Here is a 20,273-nt window from a genome sequence, read left to right on the forward strand (position 1 = left end):
TTCATATAAGATGTAATATGATAACCGTCATTTACAAAGGCTTCTTATTAATTATTTTACGGAACAAAACTTGGCAAGTAAATAAGGAAGTTATCGTGACCGAAATATTTTAATTCATAAAGTATTATTTATTAAAGTACAATAGACCAAGATGAATTAAAATAATTTTTAATTACAAAGTAGAAGGTCGCACAATCAATCATAATTAATTACCTCAAATAAAAATTTAGTAATTAATAAAGCAATTTAAGTTATTAACAGAATAATTCAAATCAAAGTAAAAGCGTGAGATGCATTTTACTTTTAGTTTTTTAAAATTATTAATATAAACGTTACAGGAACACTGGAGGAATATCTTCACGGTTTCAATTGAACAGTAAAATAAAACACCTTTGCTCATTAAGGAAAAATCTTTTATTGTTTTTATATATTTACAATCATTAAATAACTTATGTACTTCAGTCCCAAAAAAACATTAAACAGTTCACATACCACGAAACTAACAAATATAACAGCCTGTAAACCCCACTGGAGTGTACCGTGTCTTTACACGCCCTTTGCTAAGCCAACAATTCACTTTGTAACTTGTTCTATGACGGTTAAAAGCACTGTGTAGTGCTCAAATGAAAAACAAAAAAGCCATGGCACTTTATGCTTGACTAAATGCATACGTGCTACGTTAATTTAATCATGCAATTTTGGTACTTTTGCTTGATGATGGGCTAAAATATCGTCCGTTTGATTGTGCGAATACACCACACACAACACACACACATACAATGTTTCATCACCGACCGACCGATTCATCCAATAATTTACAAATAGTCAACCGAAAACCGGAATTTAACGGAAATGGAACCGGAACTGGAACGGACTCCCGTGGAAACTTTGGAAATGGTGGAAGTTCGGGTGCATGTTTTGTTTGCCGGACTCGGGGTCTAACGGATCTTCGCCGCTGTCGAACTGTCGCCTCTTCTCCTCGTCGGTTAAGACTTCTTTGGCCGCCGCTATGTCTATGAACTTTTTTTCTGCTATTTTTTTCATTTTTTCGTCCTGTTGGTAGTTGTCCGGATGCCATTTTTGGGCCGCTTTTCTATACGCCTTGACGATTTCTTTTTTGGTCGCGGTACGTTTTACACCTGAAACGAATTATACAAGGGTTAACAAACGAATAAGAAATATGCCCAGAGGGAAAGTTTTTTTAGAATATATACCAGGAATATTTTAAGAAAAAGCTAAATTGGGTAATTTCGGGTTTTCACCGGCATATAAATTTATAATATCCTACAGTGGCGGCTCGTGGTAAAAATTTTAGGGTGTTCTGCAACTATTATTAGTAAAAAAAAACTGAATTATTTTTATACTCGTATATTACTTATATATCACCTACTACCTATTTTTTATAAATTAAGTCTATTCTTCGTTCTTTCCTGGTGGCAAACTTTGTTATAACTTTTTCATTAAAATTGTTAATTTTAGAGATAAACTTTTTTTCAATAGATAGCCTGGAAAGTGCTGTTAAACGAACTTCGGTCATTGAATTTCTAAGAAATGTTTTGACTCTTTTTAATGTTGAAAAACATCTCTCCGCCTCTGATGTCGTCATGGGAGTAGTTACCACAATTTCCAATAATTTTTTTGTCTCCTTCAACGTATCTCCTAGATTGTTGGTTACTAAAAATTTTAGAAGAGGTAGTGCGCCATTTAATGTCCTGCAATCATTTCTTGAATATAGAACAAACAGATAGTTCAGTTCGTAAACGTTCTTTATCAAGCATGGGATAAAAGGTACATACGGAAGTGAGCTTATCTTCAGGAAGTTTGCCACAATATTCTCCAAAGCATTCGGAAAAGAAAAGTGATGCAACTACTAGATGTTCTTTAAATTGAAATCTATCTTTTGCGCAATTTATAATAATATCACAAACTTCTAAAGCAGAAATCCGGTGATCAAATTGGCTGTTATTTGGGCGTTTTCGTTTGTTTTCTGGTGGCTCATCGCTAATTATATTTGTTGCCTCACTAATAATGTTATCATTATTATTTCGAACTTGAATGATACTGCGTTCAAAATTTTTAACAGCGTTTCTTACTAGAGTTGGTTCGATTTTTCTTTGTTGTAATTGATTGAATAGGATATCTGCGTGGGGCATTACATGATGGAAACAAGTCAGCCAAAAATTGAAAATAGGATCATTCAATGCACGCCGAATAGAAGCGGCCGCACTACAAACTGTGTTATTGAAAAACTGATCTTCTATTTCATGCATACAATCAATGAGAGAGGCTCTATTTTCATACACAACATTAATGGTTCCTATATTAAAATTCCATCGGGGGTTTATACAATACTTCTACTCGTTGTGGTGAATTATTAAAAAATCCCGAAATGTCTTGTAAATTTCCAAAAAATACACGTACTTGCCTATTTGCAGAAGCAGCTTTAGACATAATCAAGTTTACCTGGTGGGCATAGCAGTGTACATAGTGAGCAAAAGGATACTTTTTTTTTTATTAATGCTTGAACGCCTGCAGTGTGGCCACTCATCACTGCTGCTCCATCGTAGCTTTGGGCAATCAGTTTGTTGGGTGAATTTGGAATTAAAGGCTCAATAACAGTTAGAATTGCTTTACTAAGTGTTTCTGCATCACATTTTTCAGGAATTAAGTAGTTCCAAAATCGTTCAATTGGGTCACCATCGCAAACATATCTAAAAATAACAACCATTTGAGACTTTGCAGCAACGTCCATTGTTTCATCCGCCATGATTGCCAGAAATAGCGAATGATTAATTTCTTCAATTATTTGTTCAAGACGGACTTCAAGCATACACTGTAATAAATCATTCTGTATTTCTTTGGAGGTGCCTTTAAATACGGAAGAATTCTTTAGATGATCACTTAGAGTTGCGTCTAATTCAGCAGAAAAGTTGATCAACCAACGAAATGTCCCCGGATTCTCAGAAATACCACTTTCGTCATGTCCCCGAAGAGCCAGTTCAAATGCTCCACAAAATTTAATACAATTTATAATTTTTGATAAAATGTATTTATTTTTTGAGATATTTTCATTATGTTTTTGTATATTTAACCAATACGCAGAATCTAATTGTGTCATTATATTAGTTGATCCTAATAACGCCAATTCCATACAATTATGAAGATGGCTTTTATTTTAGAGTTTTCATGCCTTTTTATTTTCAAACTCAAATGTTCTAGATCGGTGATCCCTATTTCCGTCCAAGCTTTATCGCCACCAAAAAGTAGGCAGGGAAAACAGTATAAATAATTCTTTTTGTTACAGCCACAAATCCATTCATTTTTTAAATAAATGTCTTTATTAAATTTACGCGTATAACTTTTTCCTCTACTTACACCAGCTTTTTCAATAATAATGTCTGGCAATGGTCTACCTTTTGCTTTTAACTCATGTTTTTCTTCATAAGAATGTTGAGAAAATCTCTTCACATTAATTAAATTACACACCACTTCCATAGTTAATAAATAATTATATTATTATTGTCAATTCAACAAAATCCGTACACGAACAAAATACAAAATCACACACTCCGTATTGTTTTTAAGTTCAACTCGCCGCGCCGAAACTACCCAAAAACTGCCAAGCCGCGAAAAAAAATCCCGATCTCAAGTCTCAAATTGCATTTTCCGCCTAGAGCTGGAATAGATGCAGCGAATTATCGGGTTATTTCAGCGTACCATTCCAGTATAGCGTACCAGGGTGTGCGAAGGAGCGCGTAGAGCACGATCGTGTGGACCAGATGATTATTTCGAATCGTCGACGGTACTTTACTTTACTCGGCTGCTGTTGACTCGCTGATGCACTGGAGGTGCTGGCGCTTCGGCTGTGATGACGCGGAGGGTTTGCGTTTTGTTTAATTGATAAAATAGGTGTAAAAAATTTGCGGGACGGAGATTTTTTTTTTTTTGGGTTTTGGTTTCTAGATCATATTTTTAATAGATTATTTAATTTTCTTTGGAGCTCTGCAGCACAGCAGCACACATAGACCAGCCGCCACTAAATTATCCTATCTAAACAAGTTAAAATAGAGGCAGAGAATCATCCACACAATACACATTGCTGTGTGTATGGAATGCTGCAGGTATGGAATGCTGCAGGGCATTACTGCTTGTAGTTTTCATTAATGACATAACAAACTTTATACAATATCCTAAGTGTCTAATTTTTGCAAATGACTTAAACATGTATCTTCTTTGAAGGAGTTGCAGCGTGATTTTACAAAAAATTAAACGATGAAGTTACTTTGCAGTTATGTATCAGGTATAATATAAGAAACTTTCTCTTCTGGCAAAATGACTGGTGCCTTAAACATAAAGCACGGAATTTCCCAAGGATCAGTCCTAGGTCCTCTCCTCTTGTTGGCAGGTGACTTAAATATAATTTTTTTAAATAAAGATGATACTGTTGCCTTGAAAACCTAATGTTAACTTTTAATTTGTATATGCATGTGGCGAGAGCGACACGCATTACAGCTGTGTCCTCTACATGATTAGATTATGTATGTACAAATTTTTTGGAATTAGGGATTGATTCCAACATTGAAATTCAGGTCTCTCGGATCATGTGGCTGTTATTGATCATCCCAGCAACAACAGAATAGGACTAAAAAAGAATGTTTTTTTGAACAAAAGCTAATTTTTGAATCTTTGCCAGCATTTGCAATGTTATGTAATGGAATTCTGCTCTTCTACACCATGATCCTTTAAGTCACTTTCATCAACATAACTCCTTTAATAAGAAAAAGCAAGTTGATGTAATTCATACTGATATGGAGAAGGCTTTTGACAGAGTGAAACATAGTCACACAGTAACATCTCTCTATAAAAGTAATGTTACAAATATTTTAATAAAATTAATAATTTCTTATTTAAACAATAGGCAGAAATATGTTGGAAGTCAGGGATGCAAAGTCAAAGTAATATTTATACTAGTACCTCTGGGGTTCCCCATGGATCCCATTTGGGACCCCTTTTGTTTTTAATTGCTATAAATGCCATATTGTACGCTATAGGTAATTCAAGGGCCTTCTGTTTTGCTGTGTAACTTAAATGATTTTAATGAAAAAAAGTGTTGTTTTAGGTCTCTTAATAAACTTGTGTTTAAATATGATTATAGCATTAATGGTGCACCAGTACAAGACTGTAAGCATGAGAAAGACTTGGGTATTTGAGTTTTACAGACAACATTGTTGAGTTAGTAAATAAGGCACACAACAATGGGATTTATTGTCAGGTCTACCAAGGGTTTTAGTGTTGAGTGTGGTCTAAAATTGTTTGACAGTCTGGTGTTGCTAGTATTCGAATATGGTCACCACAATATGAGGTGTGGACTAAAACTATAGAACGTGTACAACGTAAATTTCTGAAATACATGTTTTTCAAAAAGTATGGATATCATCCAAGTCCATTATTGTATTTGCAGGAATTTTATAGGCTCTCAAAATCAATGCAAGGTAGCAATGGATCTTGTCCATATAGAAATTTAAAGGCCAATTCATTTAATGATTTTTACATCTCTATTTCCCCCTGATACATCGGAAATAATAAGTGTAATGCAAAGGATTCAAAATAAAAGTTCTTCTGGATAGGATGGTATCTCCATTAAAATTCTGCTAGCACTTCCTGATATTGCTTTTACTGATTTTTAGAAACCATCAATCAGAGTTTGAATCTGGATGTGTTTCCTAGTAGTCTTAAATTGGCCAACATTGTACCTCTTTTTAAGAAAGGTGATACTGAATCTCCCTTCAACTATCAACCAATTTCTCTCTTATCAATAATTTCACAAATTGTCGAAAAACCCATCAAGTCAACTGCTGAAGTCAGTATTCCATGATCCACACAATCGAAGGCCTTGGACAGATCACAGAACACCGCTGCTGCGGCCTCCTTGGAGTTCATAGATAGATACACACTTTCCAAGAATCTGAAAATGGCATCCTGCGTGCCCTTAGATGACTGAAATCCATACTGATTAGGGGACAGCATATTGTATTTGGTCAAAATAGAGACAATTCTCTTTTTTGCAAGCCGCTCAAGAACCTCGGAGAGGGTAGACAAAATTGATATGGGACGGAAGTTAGAGGGTCGGTCCAAGCTACCACCCTTATGAAGAGGGATAATCATAGCTTCCTTTAAACAGGATGGGAACTCACAGGCAGAAGTGACAGCAGACGTGAAGAGATACCATCGGAACTCGAAGACCTATGATTCTTCAAGCACTGAATTGTTTCAAGGACCTCGGTGGCATCTACAGGGTGGAAACAGAATGATTGGTTGATAGCATTCCGATTAAGATATTGCAATGGATCGCCGTCACTGGGAACTGCTTCCAGTAACTTCTCAGCAATATTAGAAAAATAGTCATTGAAATCATCGGGCCCCAAGTCCGATTCAACCAACCGCCGACGAGAAGACTGCCTACATTCGTTAATGATTAACCAACTTTCCTTCTGTCTGTTACCGGACGAATCTAAGCGCTCATTGTAATACAGCTGCTTTCTGACTTTTATCAGATGCCTATAAATTTTCCGATAATCCTGAAAATAGACCTGATGAATTGAAAGTCTTGCTAAGCATCGCAAATTTTGGGCAGATGTTTTTAGTCCCTCGGTGATCCATGGTTTTCGTCTTTTGGATTTAAGTCTAACCAAGGGAAAGCAGATACTTATTTTATCACGTAATGTATAATAAAAGGAAGAAAATGGTTGTGGAGCAGCCCGAATTGCATTCTAGTTAACAGACGAAATGGATTGAGAAAATAAATTTAAATTGTTCCCACTAAACACTCTCCCAATGCGGCGGCCAGATTTGTTTTTAAAGTCACAAGGGAATTGGACATACACCGCCTCGTGATCCGATATACCCACTGAGTGCACTGAACACAACACCGTCCAAATTACTGCAAAAATAATCAATAGTGGTCGATGAAGAGGACGAAATACCAGTGGGTGCATTAACATGCATGGAGAGTGAAAATGATTTGAAGATTCCATCAAGAGAAATTCTTTGCGGCAAGGAAGCCTCTAAATAATTAATATTAAAATCTCCAGCCAAGATAACACGCGAGTGAATAGGGAGCTGGGACAAAAGACAATTTAACCTGTCAAGAGACACTCTGATATCCCCAGAGGGCGGGCGGTATATACAAATAACGTACCTCAAGTCAACTGCTGAATTTTCTTAAGAGAAATCAGGTTTTATCAACATCACAATTTGGCTTTCAAAACGATCTAAGTACTTACGATGCAATTTTTTCATTTCTAAGACAGCGTTATCTAAGCCTCAATGAGGCAATTAGGGCAGTTTTAATTTTCACATTTTTTTTAGCAAACTTTCACTATTCTTAAAACTATTTTTACAATAGTTGGGATGTTCTTAAAAGAGTTATGGGCAAATAAAGAGCATTTTAATTTCATATAAGAAGAATTTTCAGAAGAACACACTATTTAATTCCACTCAAACACTTACATAAATATTATAATGCACTTACCTAAAATCTTATAATAGTCCCTCCTCTCAGACTGTTTCTGTCTATTTTCAGCCTTATCTAATCCCTCCTTGGCCCTCTCGAAATTCTTATCAATTTCCAGAGCCGCTCTAAAGTCTTTAATGGCATCATCATACTGCTCTGATTGCAAGTATGCTTCCGCTCTATCACAGTACACATTTGGATCTTCGCTGATCTTCAGGGCATCAGAACATGCTTTTATTGCTTCCTCTGTTTGTTCGTCATTGGAGTAACAGCTGCAGAGGATGCGCTTTGCTTCAAAGATGATTTCTGGGACCTCTTTTTCATTTTTGATCACCTTTTGGGCTGACTTGATACCTACAAAGTGCTGTTTCTGTAGATCATGAATTAATACAGTCTGGATTTCTAAACATATGCTTCAAAATCCAAACTCTCTTACCTTAATTTATTCCATTCAACTAACATTACTTAAGAATTTTCTTAAAAACTTACCATCAGCATAATTCTTATTTTCCAAAGAAACCTCTGCATCAGTCAAAAACTTCTCAATATTCTTTATTTTCTTGTAAAATGAAAAACAGGCCTTATGTTCTGGATCTAACTTCAAGCACTCCCTGATGGCTTTTAATGATTCAGTGGCATGCCCGATGTTGTATAACATTTTAGAAATTTTCAAATATCCTTCTGTACTATCTCCCATTAATTTTGTGGCTGTTTTTAAGTCTGAAATGGCCGCCATAACGTCCCCATTGGCTGTATGCAGTTCCGCTCGGAAATCGTATAGATCCGCTGCATAAGGGCTGAATTCTATGGCCTCAGACAAGTAATGAAGTGCGGTGTTATAGTCGTTATGGGCATAATAATATTCGGCACTTCGTTTTTTCTCTTTGGCAGGCTCAAGCTTTTGCATATGCTCATTTGCCTCCATATTATATGGGTCTACTTTTAAGACATTGTAGAAATCTAACTGAGCGAGATCATAGTTACCCTGCTTTAAATGGATGTTGCCTCTCTCGATTCTAGCAGCAGTGAAGTCCGGCTTAAGTTCCAAGACTTTATCGAAGTCACTTAGGGCGTTTTTAGGCTTACCTAGTGCCAAGTAAATTGTACCTCTTTTAAAGTAAGTTAGGTAGTTTAGTGGATCTCCTTCCACAGCCAAATGGTACTGGCTTAAAGCATCTCCCAGCTGGTTTTTGACCAAGTACTCCCTACCCAATTCCAGATGTCTATCAATTTCTGCTTGCGATAAACCGCTGGCTACATCCACAAACGTTTCCAGGGCCAGCAGGACCAAATATGGAGTGATCCTGGACCAGATCGGGGAACATGCCATATCGCTGAATATCGGAGTTGTCATTGTGGCCTTTGGGTCTTATTTATGCTTGGGAATATTGTTGTGCTACGGCAGATAAATGTGAATTAATGAAATACCAAATCTCTGCTTTGGCTAAACATTTTAAAATGTTGTATCGTGTTGTCAGTTGATTGGTCCAAGTGGACTTTATAAACGTCAGTTAATTGCGTGTTGGCAACAGTGACAACCGTTTGACACTCCTTATAGTTGGCAACACCAGTGAATTTAAAATTTGACATAAGACTGACTGTCAAAAGTTGACGTATGTCACTGTCAAACTTGACAATTTCTTCAACTTTTATTGACAAAGTTATATTTTACAATAATTGTGTACTTAATTAGTCATAACTAATAAAAAATTCTTCTAAAAATAGTATTTTTTCAAATAAATTACACTGCCGTGACGTACAATTACTTATAAAAGAACTAATTAACAGAATGTAAGAAAATATATTATGGCATCAGCAGCAGGAAATCATCAGGAGTCCCACCCGAAGAAGGGCCTGGCCAAAGAAAGCAGCATAGGCGTATCGGAATACACCAGTCCCGAAGTGGCACAGGAAAGTTCCATAGATGAATTCGCCGCCCCGGAAGCCCGGTTTGAGTGTCCCATTTGTTTGGCATGGTTAAGGGATCCGGTGCTTACTTCTTGCGGGCACAGGTTTTGCAGGAATTGTATACAAGAATGGCTGCAGTAAGTATTTAAATCACTTACTCCTTTGAGAGGAGTTATCAAGTAGCCTCATCATCCGCCAAGTTCTTGGGAATTGTAATTGCTAGACATCTGTCATGGGATCCTTAGGTGGGCTCTGTATGCAATAGATGCATATACACTTAAAAGCTTTTATTATGCCTCAGTGCATTCCACTCTATCCTATGCTTTGTTAGCTTGGGGTAATTCCTCCAGTATTGAGAGTGCTAATGTATGTACAATGTTTAGACTTTCCTTTAGAGAAACCTGCTGTGGTACTTTTAAAAAAGAAAAAATCCTAAAAATCTTTCCAACCACATGAGAAATGTAGATAAATTGTACATCCCTTTTACCCAGTTGTCACAGGTATCATCTCCCATGTAGAATAAAGAGAGCTAAGACTTTTCCAATTTTTAAGAAAAGTCTTAGGCCCATGTTAGCTGACTGTCCGTTGTAGTACATTGTAGTTTTTTTATTGTAAATTCTTATACATTGTTATGATGTTGATGGAAATAAGTGATTTAATTTGATTTGATTAATAGGGCAGTTTTTACTGATGTGGCTCGATGTTTGTGTGTTAGTTCATGGATGGAACATTGGACTAGTTTGCCAATTAATTATTACATATTTTTCTAACTAAATAATGCTAAAAATTGTTGGTTCTATTTACTAACTACTCCAAACTTTTAAAAACTTTTACCCACACATATGGGTTTTATTTAGCCGTTTAAAACTTTGGATCGTGCAGTATATAAGTATAAACAAGACCATTTTTCTGAATTCTTTCTTCTTCAAGGGAATTCTTTAGCACATTTATATAATTCCATATTGCAAACATTTTATACCCACCAAAATTTATTGATACAGACTTGGACAGCCATTTTCTGGCTTTCCAGTGGGGATTTATACTAAAGTATATAGTGGTTGTCATTTTAAAACCATCTAAGGACTCTCAACATTCAAACAAATTCCAGAATTACTGATGATTCAAAAACAAGCAATATTAATTAATCCTTAATTAACAAAAACTAATCCCATATACTAAGGAGTTCCTTCTACTAAAACAACAAAATATGCTAATGAGCCACAAATCCTCCTCCTTTGCATCATTCATGAGATCATCATCTGGTATGATTCATCTCTTTATTATTTCGCAACTATAATTCATGCAAGTTTTGTTATTATTGTTCTCATACAGTTCCCATTTTTACAGGAAAGAAAATGCTTGTCCCGTAGACAACATGAGATTAAACAGGGACAAGGACATTTTCCCTGATAATTTTACCAGAAGGGAAATTTCCCAGCAAAGAACAAAATGCCCCAATTTCTTGAGGGGGTGCTTGGAAGAACTGTCACCGTTGGATATCGATTCTCACTTATTGGTGTGTGAATTTAGGTGAGTAATGCATCTGGATAGTATAGTTAATAGTGTTTTTTGGTTTGATAACTTTAAGGGGTTACACCACCTTGCAGACCCTAAAATGATCTAAATTCAAAATTTTTTCCACACTGAAAGAAATTGTACTCTGATATTTTATGTGTGAATAAATACAAAAATGAACACACTACAGCTATTTTAAAGAAGTGTGTTTCAAGGCAAAAGCTCATTAATGTTTGGCATAAGTTTTTCAATACTGATTGTGCCCTTTTACTATTATTCTGCAATTTACTTATAATTCTGTACTTCCCTTAATCCTTATAAGCTAGGAGTATAAGCTACTGATTGTAGGCCTCCAGAGTTGCCCGATCATGAAAAGTTATGCTGCCAATACATAAATGTGGGTTGCAAGCAGAAGTTTGAAGATGAACCTGAGCTTCAGAAGCATTTGGATGAAAATATCCAACTGCATTTAATGGTAATTTAATGCATTGTAGTAAATGTAAATATAACAAATAATTTTAGTTACTATCTCAAGCGTACTCAAAAGTGAACTTAGGAGGTAATGGTGACAGTGCCGGGTCGGCTTTAGCGCAAGCCAACTTCTGGGATCCCCCCTCGAAGCAGGAGTCCTCCAGTCAGCAGCAAAGTCCTGATGAAAATTTGCAAAATCTTTTAAAGTAAGCACAGCATCATTTTTTTTAAGGTCATATAATGAAAAGTCTGATTTTAGGGCCCTCTATGAAAGGATAGTATTCCTCGAACAGAAAACCAGAGAGCAAGACATCATTATAGCCAACATGTCCCAGCAAATATCGAATTATAATAGCACCCTGGCCTCCTTTCAGCAGAGATACTGCAACGGATGTTTCGTGTGGCATTTTCACGATTTTAAAAATAAAATAAGGGCCATGAAGGAAAATACTAATATTCTCCACTATAGTCCTGGATTTTACACTAGTTCATATGGATATAAGTGAGTGAATTTTTTTATAAACTTCTTGTATTGTTTATACATTATTTTTGGCACATACTATATAATTTATTTTTAATTTCAGAATGTGTATTCGAATCAATTTGTCCCCTAAAGACCCCAACTATTTAGCCATATTGGTTCACATAATGAAGTCTGAACATGACCAAGCATTAGACTGGCCCTTTTGTGGAAGACTGAGTATAACTATTGTTCATCCAACGTAAGTACTTAAGTTTTTGTGTAAAATCGGTACCTTATTCTAAGCTTGTCCTGAGGAGGTAAGTATTTAGGGAAACAGTGGCCAAAGATTTATTTTAAATCTGAACTTTTATTTATTGATACCTATATCGCTTTGAGTATAATCCAATTTATTCTTAAAGTGTTTGAAAGTTTAGTCTAGGTGCAGAAAGTATTATCTTATTTTATATATAGTGAAGTTTACTATTTTAGAAGTGTAATTAGTATTATATGCATGGGGCTACCCAAGGGTCAGTACTTGGCCCACTATTATCCATTTATTAGTGTCAACGAGCAAACCACTCTTACACCAGTCAAGAAATGTAATACTCAAAAACATATATTTAAAAAATACAATAAAACATCACTAAAAATTATTTATGTTTAAAATTACTCAAAGGCATAAAACAAGAACAGCAAAGTTTGATCAGAGGTATTCCTCAAGTAAAAGGCATGTTTAATTAGATACTACTTAATCTTGCCCTTAAATACAGAAAAACTGTACTCCATAGTAAGATGTGCCATTACCAGTTTTTTGAAATGTAAACTGCAGCCCTTTATAGTTCAGATTAGCAATCACTTATACATCTGGGTTGGAAAGCAAATATATGAACAGAGTGAGCCCAATTAAACAAACAAAAAATATTAGAGACAGGAAGTATCCAAAATATATGCAGACCTGAGCATTCAAGCTGAAACTGAAGTAGACAAATTTCGTATTAGAAAGATACATTTCTAATACAAAATTAATATATAATCAATTTCAGTCAGAATTTGCCTAACAGCAAGATAGATCGACAACTGCCAATCTACCCTTGCTTTCACAATCAGCAGCAGAAGCATTAAATAAGAAACAATAGCTTGGTACAACCATACAATATTAGTTCACAGGTTAAGAAGCCAGATAGGCAGCAAAGGGTTACAATGGGACAATCTTTATCTTATGAAATAGGAACCTTTAACATCTGGGGTACCTCAAGGCAGTAAACTAAGACCACTTCTTTTTATAATTTATATTAAAGATCTGCCTAAAGTTATAAATTACTTATCATGTCTCATGTTTACTGACGATTTTATTATGTTTAGATCTGTTTCCTTTTTGAGTAATTTAAGCAAGCTTCGGTGTGATTGGGATGCAGTTTGACAATGGTCTCATAAAAGTATACTGTTAAAGTAAACTACATTAATGCCTCATATAATGTTCTTAAAGAACTTATAGAAGAATAATATTATAAAATTGTATAATAATGCGCTTGTAAGACCCCACCTTGAGCTATGCTCCTGTCGTTTGACTACCACAAGCAGAAATCAACATAAATTAATGGAAAAAGTACAAAAAAGATGTCTTGGGTACCTATACATCAAAATAAAATGCAACGTCTACAGTTAATAAATTATATTAAAATATTAGTTCCCAAAATACGTATGCTGGACAACAAAGTATTTTACATATTAGACAGAACTTAAGGAATCTTACTTTCTGAATATGGAGCTTATTAGGAGCATACATATTTGTCTTTTTTTATATATTAATGGATTATGTGCTCCATTTGCCGACAATATTACAATATTATAAGACTCTATCAATAATGACATTAAAGCAATAACGAACAGTAACAAGTTGCTTTTTAATATATGGAAAACTTGTACCTTTATCATATCAACCTGCTTTTAGTTAAAAAATTAATTCACTTGCCTAGAAAATTATGTTTTTATTCCAGGCAATTGTGTACCACAATGCTTAGAAGGATTATAAGTGTGGACTTATATTGACTCGATTAGATTGATATCGTGGATTATAAGACTGACAATACGTTCTTTGCTGGTCTGATGGTGCCCTTATAGGGCAAAACAGAAACAGAACCATTTATACAAATAAAGAATTTACGATACGATTACGATATCAGTAATATTTATAATGTAAATGATTTTGGTATACCGGGTTTTGTCAACGTTTTCAATGAAAGTAAGTTAAATCGATGCGATGGTGTATGTAAGACATGACTTTATAAAAACTTGAAAATAATGAAACTTACTCTGGCAAAAATCTGGATATTTTGGCAACCTATAAAAGGGCTTCTCAATAGCAAACAAAGATTTTATAATTATGTCTATTTCTATCCAAATTGTTACTGGACATAAATATTGACGCTTTAGCAACTGGTCAAGAAACAACCAACGATTGTTTGACTATGATGCATAGTGATGGTTAATAAGATTACTAGGCATTTGGGAAATTTAAAAACTTGCCTGGATCACCTTTTTGTTAAATAGTAATAGTAATAATGTATTTATTTAGCTTGAGCTACAAAAGGTAATACATAATATTATATAGATAATACATAATACATAAATACTAAATAATACATATTTAAAAAAAATATGTGTGCTTGTACAAAATGGCATACATATACAGAAAACACAAAAAGTCTCACATACAGAAAATTTATAAATAAAATTTAAGCCTAAAATAAGATAGCAAAAATAAAACAAAATACGAGTTAAAATTGTAAAATAAAAATAAAATAAGACATTCACACACTAATAAATTTTCTCAATAGGCTCCTAAACTGGTTTAAATTATCACAGATTTTGATTTCAGTTGGCAACTTATTAAATTCAATAAGTCCCTTGCTGAGTACAGAATTTAACATCTGACTAGTATTGCATCTATCAAGGACAAAGTCTGTATTATTTCTGATGCAGTAATTGTGGACGTCTCCGAACGCTCTTATTTTATCACAGATATATGTGGGTAGTAGACGTTGTTTGAATTTAAAAATAAATACATACACACTAAACATAATCCTTTGCCTGACAGACATCATACCTAGCACACTTAACATAATAATAACAGGAGTGTATCGGTTGCATTTTAGGATTAGTCTCATTGCTCTATTTTGAATTACTTCAAACCTTGGTTTCACCTTGTTCACCTTAGGCAGGTTGAACAATAATGTGGAGCAAAACTGCAAATGGGGAACAGCAATGGCATTATATAGCAGGAGCTTTGTATGCATCAATAAGTTTTTTCCAACTCTATTAATAAATCCAACTTTCTTGGAACATTTTCTCATGGCGTAATCTGCATGTGCGATAAAATTCAAATTTGCATGCAAAATTGTACCCAAATACTTTATTTCTTTTTCATAAAAAATTCTCTCTCCACCTACACTGATGTTCACATCGTCAATATTTATTTGATTATTTTTCGATTTTTTTGTAAAAAGGCAAAATTTAGATTTACTTGTATTTAAACATAATTTGTTGACACAAAGCCAGCTGAAAATGTTGGTTAAGTCACTATTTATATCAGTTACCATCTAATCAATATTGTTTCCTATTATAGAAATCATTGTGTCATCTGCAAATAACACAGTTTTACATTTTTGTATAACTTTTACCATATCATTTATATATAATAAGAACAATAATGGACCCAATACTGTTCCCTGGGGAACACCAAATACAACATTAAGAACCTGAGAGATACTATTCCCATACTTTACACGTTGGACTCTATTACGCAATTAAGATTCAAACCAGTTCCAGACATCACCTCTAATTCCGAATTGGTTTAATTTATATAGCAGAATTTCTCTGTCTATCGTTTCGAATGCTCGTTTAAAATCTAAGAATACCGCTAAAACATATTTATTATTATCAATGGCTCTGAGAAAATTATCACATATATTAACGACAATAGACTCACCCGAGTGATACTCACGAAAACCAGACTGAATTTCAATAATTATCGAGTTTCCGTTACAGTCATTTAAGAGTTGCTCTTTTACACATACCTCAAGGAGCTTTTCATAGACAGGTACCGTATTAATTGGTCGGAACTCATTATGGTTGATGGTATTTGGTACTTTGGGAACAGCAACAACAGTCGACAGTTTCCATGATTCCGGGAAGACTCCATTTTTTAAAGAAGTGTTAATAACATCCAAGACACGATCACCGACAGCTCAAGATACATCACACAAGACTTGCTTAGATATGCCATTTTCTCCACCTCCAACATTTTTTAAATTTTTAAGAATTTTTTTCATTGACCATATATTCATACTTGACCAAACTTGGAAAATAGTTTACTAACTAGGTTCAGGGGCTTTGGTACCATTATTTATTACATTTGGTGACTGTGGGATGTTGGTGACAATAATGTGTATACTTTCTATAAAATATTTATCAAATTCTTGTGCAATTGCTTCATCGCTGCCTAATTTCCCGTTGAATTTGATTTGTTTGGTCAAAATATGCTTTTTACCTGACAGTAGAGCTTTAAGATTTTTCCATAATTCTTTAGGATTGTTTTTGTTTTCGTCTATACATTCTGCATAAAATGTTTCCTTCTGTACTCTAATTTTGTTTACAATAATATTTCTGTGAAGTGAAAAGATGTGAAGGAAATCTTTTCAAAAAATTAAAAACGTTGATCTCAGAGCATGACCTTACTGATCATTATCCTATTTCTCTTAATATTACATCTTCACCAAGGCAGAATAACTCGCCTTAAGTCATTCAACATGGTGGGACAATGTACTGAATTCTTGGGATGTTTTTGTGCACTAGTATGTTTGTTGATTGAGTGTAAAGCGTGATTTTGAGTTCTACAATAACTAAGTCATTTACATTAAAAAAAAAGGATACAATCTTGGATTATGATCCAAAAAAAATTATGAAAAGTGATAAAAGAAGCAAGTAATGATCAATATCAACAATGGGAATGTAAGAGAAAATATAGAGGAGAGTAAGCAAATATATTCTTTCTTGCTAATCCCAGTTAACTCAGATTTCAGACTAATTAGTGCTTCCACTTTTGCACATAGTCAATGTAGTTTATTATAGCACAAGAGTTTTATCTGATAAGTATAGAAATAAAGTCTATAAGGCCACACAGAACTTAGCAGAATTAGGGAGAACATATGAGGAAAAATCTTGTTTGAGTTTCTCGTATTTGTTACCTTTAGTTGGAATGGAGATATGTTATAGTATATAACTATTGTTATTGTATTTTTATTGTTCTGCTAAATAAATAACTATTTTAGGCACTCGTACAAGAACATAAAGGAAACAATGATGTCCCGGCCAGAATTGCAATCGTTCAACCGTCCCATTCACGATTTGAACCCAAAAGGGTTCGGATACACCGAATTCGCCTTACTTGAAGAGCTATTTGATCAAGAATATACCGTTAACAATCAATTAATCATTAAGGTAAATGCTCAACCTGTTTAGTTTTTTTTGGTTTCCATTTTAAAAGTGTCCTTATTTTATGTACTTAAACTTTGTTATATATGTTTAACTGTTATACATACTCAGGAAAGCACTTAAAACTCGAATATACATACATTCCATAATGTTGGACCTTTATACACCAAAATGTTAATAAATGTTTTAATATTAACATTTTTTTTCTTTGGTAATCCCCACCTTGTTCCGGAGAAATAAAACACATTTAAAAGGAGATAACAAGTATATTACTTTGAGCGTTTTGTTATTTTGCTTCGATAAACTAAGACGACATAAAAAAATATAAAATTTTACTATAATACAAAAACTTAAAGTTAAAAAATAAAAATAATTTGTGCTTTTTCCTCTTTAAGATTGAACATAAACAAAAAAAAAAACGTTTAGGGTTTTTAACCTAACCAAGGTTGGAAGTTCTTGGAAACAGCTTAGGAGACATCATAAAGCGATACAATTAGAGTGAGATAAACACTATTTTAATTTGTACGACGACACAGAAAAAGCTGATACGGTTTTTTTTTTAATTGAGCAATACACCAGAAGCGCGTTTTCAAAAACTTACCGATAAAACATAAAGAAACTAATATTTATATATATAACATTAAATATGACTATCTAACCTTTTTCTTTGGATTCAATGGAGTATTATGGAGAATTGATTTATTGCAAGCAACCCTGGATCTTTTCTATCCATTCTTGGGCGGCACTGGAGTCGGACGCGCAGAAGTTGTACGTGCGACGATTGGTGCGTAGCTAGAAATTTACCGAATTAATTAACTTACGAGGGTTATATTTTAGATTTAAACCTATAGGGGTTAGCCATATGTATTAGGGAAAGCTGGAGGGTATTTGAAAGAAACTTTTAAAACAAAAATTAAGTCGATCTGAGTTCTAGAAGTGGAGTTACGACTCGAGTTACCTGAAACTGTCTTTCCTTTTGCCTATGTGAGTCAAAGCGCTTTTAACGTCTTAAAAGTTGTTTTTTTTTTGGACATGGTGTACATAAACCTGGATAAAAAAAGCTTTTAATTCCTGGATTTTTGTCATTATATTAACCAAAGCTAAAGAACATTCCGAAGAAACTTTTACAGCAAAAATCAAACCGTTTTGAAGTGGAGTTACGACTGACGTTACTGGAAGTTGTTTTTTTTTTGGACATGACCTACAAAAACCTGGATTAAAAAAGGTTCTAATTCATGGATTTTTGGGAGTTTTTTAATAAAAGGTAAAGTACATTCCAAAGAAACTTTTAAAAGAAAAATCAATACGATCTGAGCTCTACAACTGGAGTTAAGTTAAAAGTTACCTGAAGTGTTTTTTTTGGACACGATCTTCAAAAATCTTAATTAAAAATTTTTTAAATCTTGGATGTTCGTCATTTTTCTAATGAAAGCTAAAGGATATTCCAAGGAAACTTTTAAAACCAAAATCACGTCGATCTAAGTCCTAGAAGTGGAGTTACGACTCAAGTTACCTGAAACTGTCTTTCCTTTTGTCTATGTGGGTCAAAGAGCTTTTAATGCCTTAAAAGTTGTTTTTTTTGGACATGGTGTACATAAACCTGGATAAAAAAGCTGGATAATTCTTGGATTTTCGTAATTATTTTAATGAAAGCTAAAGAACATTCCAAAGAAACTTTTAAAAGAAAAATTAAGCCGATCTGAGCCCTAGAACTGGAGTTATGTCTTAGGTTACCTGAAGTGGGTTTTTTCGGACATGATCTTCAAAAATCTTAATTAAGAAATTTCTAAATCTTGAATTTTCATCATTTTTTTATCGAAAGGTCAAAAACGTTCCAAAGAAACTTTTAAAACAAAAATCACGTCGATCTGAGTCCTAGAAACGAAGTTGTGAATCTGAAACTGATTTTTTTGGTAACGTGGGTAAAAAAGGTTTTAATGCTTAAAAGCTGTTTTTTTTAAACATCTTCAAAATAGCTGTATAAACAAGCTTCTAATTCATGGATTTTTTATTTGAAGCTAGAGAACATTACAAAGAAACTTTTAAAGCATAAATCAAGCCGTTCTAAGCTTCAGAAGTGGAGTTACGACTGACGTTACTGGAAGTTTTTTTTTTGGACACGATTTTCAAAAACCAGGATAAAAAAAGGATCTAATTCATGAATTTTCGTGAGTTTTCTAATAAAAGGTACAGTAGATTCCAAAGAAACTTTTAAAACAAAAATCAAGCCGATCTGAGCCCTAGAAGTGGAGTTATGACTCCAGTTACCTGGAACTGTCTTTTCTTTCGTCCGTATTGGTAAAAAAGCTTTTAACGTTCAAAAGTTTTTTTTTGGACATGGTAAATATAAATCTGTATAAAAAAGCTTCCAATTCGTGGTAATTTTTTTAATGAAAGCTTAAGAACGTCCCAAAGAAACTTTTGAAACAAAAATCTATCCAATTTGAGCACTGTAACCGGAGTTATGACTGAAGTTACCTGAAGCTGTTTTTTTTGGATATGATCTTCAAAAACCTGTATAAAAAAGCTTCTAATTCGTGGATTTTAGTGATTTTTTTAATGAAAGCTAAAGAACATTCCAAAAAAACTTTTAAAACAAAAATCAAACCGATCTGAGCTCTGGGAGTGGAGTTATGACTCAGGTTATCTGAAGTAGTTTTTTTTGGGGTATGATCTTCAAAAACTTGTATAAAAAAGCTTCTAATTCGTGGATTTTAGTGATTTTTTTAATGAAAACTAAAGAACATTCCAAAGAAACTTTTAAAACAAAAATCAAACCGATCTGAGCCCTAGAAGTGAAGCTACGACTCGAGTTAGCTGAAACTGTCTTTCCTCTTAGCTATGTGGATAAAAAGCTTCTAATGCTTGCATTTTTCCAATAGAATTTTAGTGGATGTCTCCACTTTAATA

General features: G+C 34.0%; 3 protein-coding genes across 5 annotated transcripts in view; 1 reads left to right on the forward strand and 2 right to left on the reverse strand.

Moving 5' to 3' along the window:
• Window positions 1–391: 391 nt before the first annotated feature.
• Window positions 392–9,010, reverse strand: LOC126741654 (dnaJ homolog subfamily C member 3). Its single transcript, XM_050448183.1, has 3 exons — window positions 8,003–9,010; window positions 7,532–7,867; window positions 392–1,139 (listed from the first exon to the last, which is right to left on the reverse strand). The coding sequence occupies exons 1-3, from the start codon at window positions 8,865–8,867 to the stop codon at window positions 844–846; spliced, it is 1,497 nt and encodes a 498-aa protein (XP_050304140.1). The 5' UTR covers window positions 8,868–9,010; the 3' UTR covers window positions 392–843.
• Window positions 9,011–9,145: 135 nt separating this feature from the next.
• On the forward strand, window positions 9,146–17,559 carry LOC126741656 (TNF receptor-associated factor 6-like). The gene is made up of 7 exons (XM_050448184.1): window positions 9,146–9,558; window positions 10,769–10,951; window positions 11,285–11,411; window positions 11,459–11,613; window positions 11,667–11,909; window positions 11,992–12,129; window positions 17,201–17,559. Exons 1-7 carry the CDS (start codon window positions 9,320–9,322, stop codon window positions 17,388–17,390), a joined length of 1,275 nt encoding a protein of 424 aa, XP_050304141.1. The 5' UTR covers window positions 9,146–9,319; the 3' UTR covers window positions 17,391–17,559.
• Window positions 17,560–17,682: 123 nt separating this feature from the next.
• Window positions 17,683–20,273, reverse strand: part of LOC126741653 (myotubularin-related protein 13) — an 81,189-nt gene continuing 78,598 nt past the window's right edge. For all 3 annotated transcript variants that reach the window (XM_050448180.1, XM_050448182.1, XM_050448181.1), the window contains one exon: window positions 17,683–18,155. In XM_050448180.1, the coding sequence (XP_050304137.1) occupies window positions 18,063–18,155 (93 nt within the window). In that variant the 3' untranslated portion in view covers window positions 17,683–18,062. The remainder of the gene's footprint in view (window positions 18,156–20,273) is intronic.

The sequence above is a fragment of the Anthonomus grandis genome, chromosome 10 (genome assembly GCF_022605725.1).
Source record: "Anthonomus grandis grandis chromosome 10, icAntGran1.3, whole genome shotgun sequence".
NCBI classification, from domain to species: domain Eukaryota; kingdom Metazoa; phylum Arthropoda; class Insecta; order Coleoptera; family Curculionidae; genus Anthonomus; species Anthonomus grandis.